This window comes from Atta colombica, unplaced genomic scaffold (genome assembly GCF_001594045.1).
Source record: "Atta colombica isolate Treedump-2 unplaced genomic scaffold, Acol1.0 scaffold56, whole genome shotgun sequence".
NCBI classification, from domain to species: domain Eukaryota; kingdom Metazoa; phylum Arthropoda; class Insecta; order Hymenoptera; family Formicidae; genus Atta; species Atta colombica.
Window position 1 is genome coordinate 53036 of NW_017259546.1, and position 4378 is coordinate 57413.

The window sequence follows — 4378 nt, forward strand, 5'->3', positions numbered from 1 at the left end:
CACACACACACACACACACACACACACACACACACACAGAGTGTTTCCTTCATCTTGATCATTTAAAATATCTCCGTTGTTTTTGATGATACGGGAAAATACTACAGGAAAAAGTAGATTGGAAGGAACATATCATCATGTATCGACATAGATCAGAATCATCCGAAAATCATTGAAAATGCGAAACAATCATTTATTTATCGCTTTCGAAAATGTACGGAAGTTAATCATTTCGAATATCTTTTGAACTAAAATAAATAAATATCTTCATTGAAAACACTTAAGTATATTAACTCTTCTTTTTCCCATATGAATGTGATTTTTTATGTCCAAAGTCATCTGAAGGACAACATATGATATATAGTTGAATTTGTTTTTTTTATGAACTGTGCTACATTAATGAAAATATTCCAATTATAAAAATCAATGATCTTGAAATCTCAAAAACTGTGAGCCTGAGAAAATTTTGTTTCTCATTAAGTGTCCCTTTCAATCGAACAACTTTTCCCAGTAGTATTTTCCCATATTATTAAAAATGGAGATATTTTAAGTGATAAGGTTAAAGGAAACAAGTGTATATATACATATATTTCAAAATGGTAGAAGATTTTTCGACTCAGTTTAGTCCGCTCTATCTTGCCTTAAATTTCCAAATATCCTGCATATAAAACTAAACTGAATCGAAAAAATCCTCTACCATTTTGAAATTTTCGCAGTTAACAAGATATTAATTACTAAAAATTGTCGAATATTTCTCTTCAATAATTTTTTTTTTCAAATACTATTACAGAAAAACTGCAAGAAAAAATTATTTATTTTCTTCTCTGTAAACTTTAAAAACTTTTTCAGAATTTTTTATCAACTTTTTATCAACTTTTTATCAACTGCATTTTCTTATTGGCAACTATTTTTATCAACATAAGAAAATATTAAAAACTTCTGAAAAAATTTTCAGAGCTCTATGAAAAGAAAACAATATTTGCCTTTTAAATAGTATTTGAATAAAAAATTATTGAGACAGAGTTGCCACAGAAAATGAATTTAAAAATTCCCTGACTTTTCCAGGTTTTCCAAATGAGAATGAAAAATTTTCCATGAGTAATATAAAATACGTAAATTTTTACATTTACAGACTAAGGATTGTAAGAAAGCTAATAATATTAAAAACAACGAAAAAAAATACTTAGTAGCACTTTTAAATAGGTGCAAATTCAAGCAAAAAATAAATTAGTTTTGAAAAAACTATGCAGTTATGACAAAAAAGAAGGATCAAATAAAAATACTGAATAAAATATAAATTTTAATTATTTTATTAAAATCATTTAAAGTGCACAAGTTTTAAACATATTTGACTATAAATGTCTATAAAGATATAATATTTAAAAAATTATAACAATTATTTGGAATAGGAGAAGTTTCAGGAAATTGCGAGCAAATTTAAAAATTCCAGATTTTTTTACATTTTCCCCTGACTTTTCCCGGTTTCCAACTCAGTTTAGTTTGCTCTATCTGCTCACGAGCAGGTTGATTGAATTTTCGAATACCCTGTATACACGGGATACAAAAAGATTGGGACACTTGAATATCTCAGAAAATATAAGTTTTGAGAAAAATGTTTCAGATAACAGTCGTAGGATTCAAAAAAATCTATTTACTGATCTTATTGATTTGATTTTGGCGTTGCCAAAGTTAAGTCAAAATTACATCGATTTTTTAAAATGAAACATCCTATTTTTGATTCCAGAATCTAATAGCTAGTGTCGAGAGCTTTCCAAAACACTATAAGAAAATATTTTTTCATTAAGTATTAATTATGTTTGAATTTTTGATGTTTGAATGTTACAGTACCGCCGACATTAGCATTACGCAAGGTATCCGACCGACGGCTAAAATCTCTTGAATTTTGTTTTTTCAGTATTATGTCCTGGACAACATTCGTTAAGATCAAGGTCTTTGGAGACTGTTTCTCTTACTTTAATTTTTACATAAAAATGAATTTTTAGTTAGTGAAAAAATGAAAATAAGAGAAACAATCTCCAATGATCTTGATCTCAATAAATGTTATCTAGAATATGATTCTGAACTGTTCAAAAGGTTTTAATCGTCGGTCGAACTGGCTGATAGTACTACTGACCTTTTGTGAAGCTGACTCCACTTTTTCCAAAAATTGAAAAAAAATAAGTAGAGTTCTGGTTGCTCCCCCCTTCCCCCTCAAGAGTTGCCTTTCTAGAGTTCTCTATCAATTTTAGAAATAATTCCGTCGATTAAAAGGGTGAAAATATCATTTGAAGTATCGGGAAGGGGGGCAACTTCATGATTCCGAAATTTTGAAGAGCTATAATTTCTTAACGATTCATTTTAGCACTTTCATTCATATAGGACAATCAAGAACTCTTTGGAGGGGCAAAATCTACTTATTTTTGAAAAAAGTGGGGCCAGTGCTTCACAGAGGCGCGCGTGCGTGCGCGCGTGCGTGTGTGCGTGTGTGTGTGTTGCAGCAGTTCTACATAACTGGATAAACTTTTAATTGGCTCGTCATGTGATGAAGTCCAATATTGGCATTACCACGAAAAACGATCGAATCGATCCTTGCATAGTACGTATACTTCACCATCATGTGTTCATGAAAATCTACATGGGTGTTGGGTATTTCGTTTGCTTATTTATGGAATTTAATAAGTCATTCAAATGTCCAAGGTGCGGAGCCTTGGTCAGTCATACAAAATATGTAAGTCGCTGAAATTTGCATTACATCTAAAATTAGTAATATTGATCGCCGTATCCATAGTTTGTTTATGCATTCACTATTGTTTGTGATGGATTTCGGTCGAAATAAAAAATGACAAACATAAATGCGGTATGTCAGTACGGAACATGCGCACGACCGATTGTGATTATGTCAAGGAAGCTTATATTTATTCTTCCCAATAACGCAAAATAAGATATATGATAGCGTATATTTTAATATTATATCAATTTATTTGTATTCTCTATTAAAATTAAATATCATAAAATGTTATCGTTGAGCATTTTAATAAAAAATAATTGTCATATCGATAATCGTATCATGAGTGATTAAGAATATCTGCCTTGATAGATTCAACTATAAGTGCATATCGCAACCGTCTGAAATTTTGACTCAAGCCAGAGACAGTGCAACTCCTATGGAAAATTATCCGATGATCTCGTTCGTGGGAACTCACCACTGGAGAAGAAGGACGTGCTACGACCAATGCACTCGGTGGCGGGTGGTGAATTCGGTGGCGCCGACGAAGAGGACGACGCAGCGGTAGCGGAGCGGTATCTAGTGCCCTTCCAAATCACTAGTTTGCCCAGTACCGTTAGTAGAGACTCCCGCAAGGTGTTGTGTCGGCTGCCGCCGCCCAGGCTGCTAGACGAGTCCCTCTTCGAGCACTCGCCCACTGCTTCCACCTCATCGGACGACGAAGCGAGAGTGAGCGCGTGCGATCGCTGCAGATCGCCGCTAGTTGTTACCTCCGGTTGCGGTTGTTGTAATTGCAACTGCTGCTTATTCCGCTGCGTTTTCCGTCGCTTCTTTCGTTTCCTGCGATTGTTACCACCGCCATCATCGTCTTCCTCGGCCTCCTGCATTGAGTACCTGCGCTGTCCGCCTGCTTCGCTGTCTCTGGACACTATCGTTGTCCTCGCGGTACCTCGACGCGTCGTCGTATCCGTTGACTCGATCTCGCCGTCGTAGTCCTTCACCTTTTAGTTGCGCGACATGTAAATGCTTACGTTACTTAATTCACGTTCAAGGGCGGGTAGGAACGATCGGTCGAGGACACACCGTTTGGTACGAGAGATGCGCTTTTTCGTTCTATTGTTTACGATCACGGGCAAGAATTCTCATTGATGCACGTCAGAAAAAAACATCGAATAAGTATAAAGAAATACAAGCTAAAGGTTTAATCAAAGATGTGCAGACTTTATTTTGTTACTATAGAATTGCCAAAAAAGCCAAAGAATTAGCAAATTCTTCAAAATTTGTGTTAAGAATAGATGTGGCATTTTATAAAACATCTATATAGTCAGATTATTAGCTAGGCGACTCTACTGGTAACTGTTCAATTTAATACATATATAATATTTTCCAAGCAAAATAGGATTAAAATAGACTATTATCTGCTTCTGCAGATCTTGTTTGTTATTGCTTAAAAAAATCGACTACTTTGAGAAGCCTCGCGAAACTTCAACGTCGTCTCACGATATTGCATTTTTATGAGGCTTGCGTAAAGCGAAAAGCATAAAATTGTTTATAAAGGGGATCTAAATCGATTTAAATCAATGAATCTTAGCTAATTAAGTGAATAATATACACATATAAACAAACAGATGCACATATATATATATATATATA

General features: G+C 34.1%; 1 protein-coding gene across 6 annotated transcripts in view; it reads right to left on the reverse strand.

The window, feature by feature from the left end:
- LOC108692026 (phospholipid-transporting ATPase ID) overlaps positions 1–4378 on the reverse strand; it is a 55095-nt gene that overhangs the window by 12049 nt on the left and 38668 nt on the right. For 5 of the 6 annotated variants that reach the window (XM_018200114.1, XM_018200118.1, XM_018200117.1 and 2 more), the window contains one exon: positions 3204–3726. The exons of the other annotated variant lie outside the window; for it this stretch is intronic. In XM_018200114.1, the coding sequence (XP_018055603.1) occupies positions 3204–3726 (523 nt within the window). The remainder of the gene's footprint in view (positions 1–3203; positions 3727–4378) is intronic. 6 annotated transcript variants of the gene reach the window in all.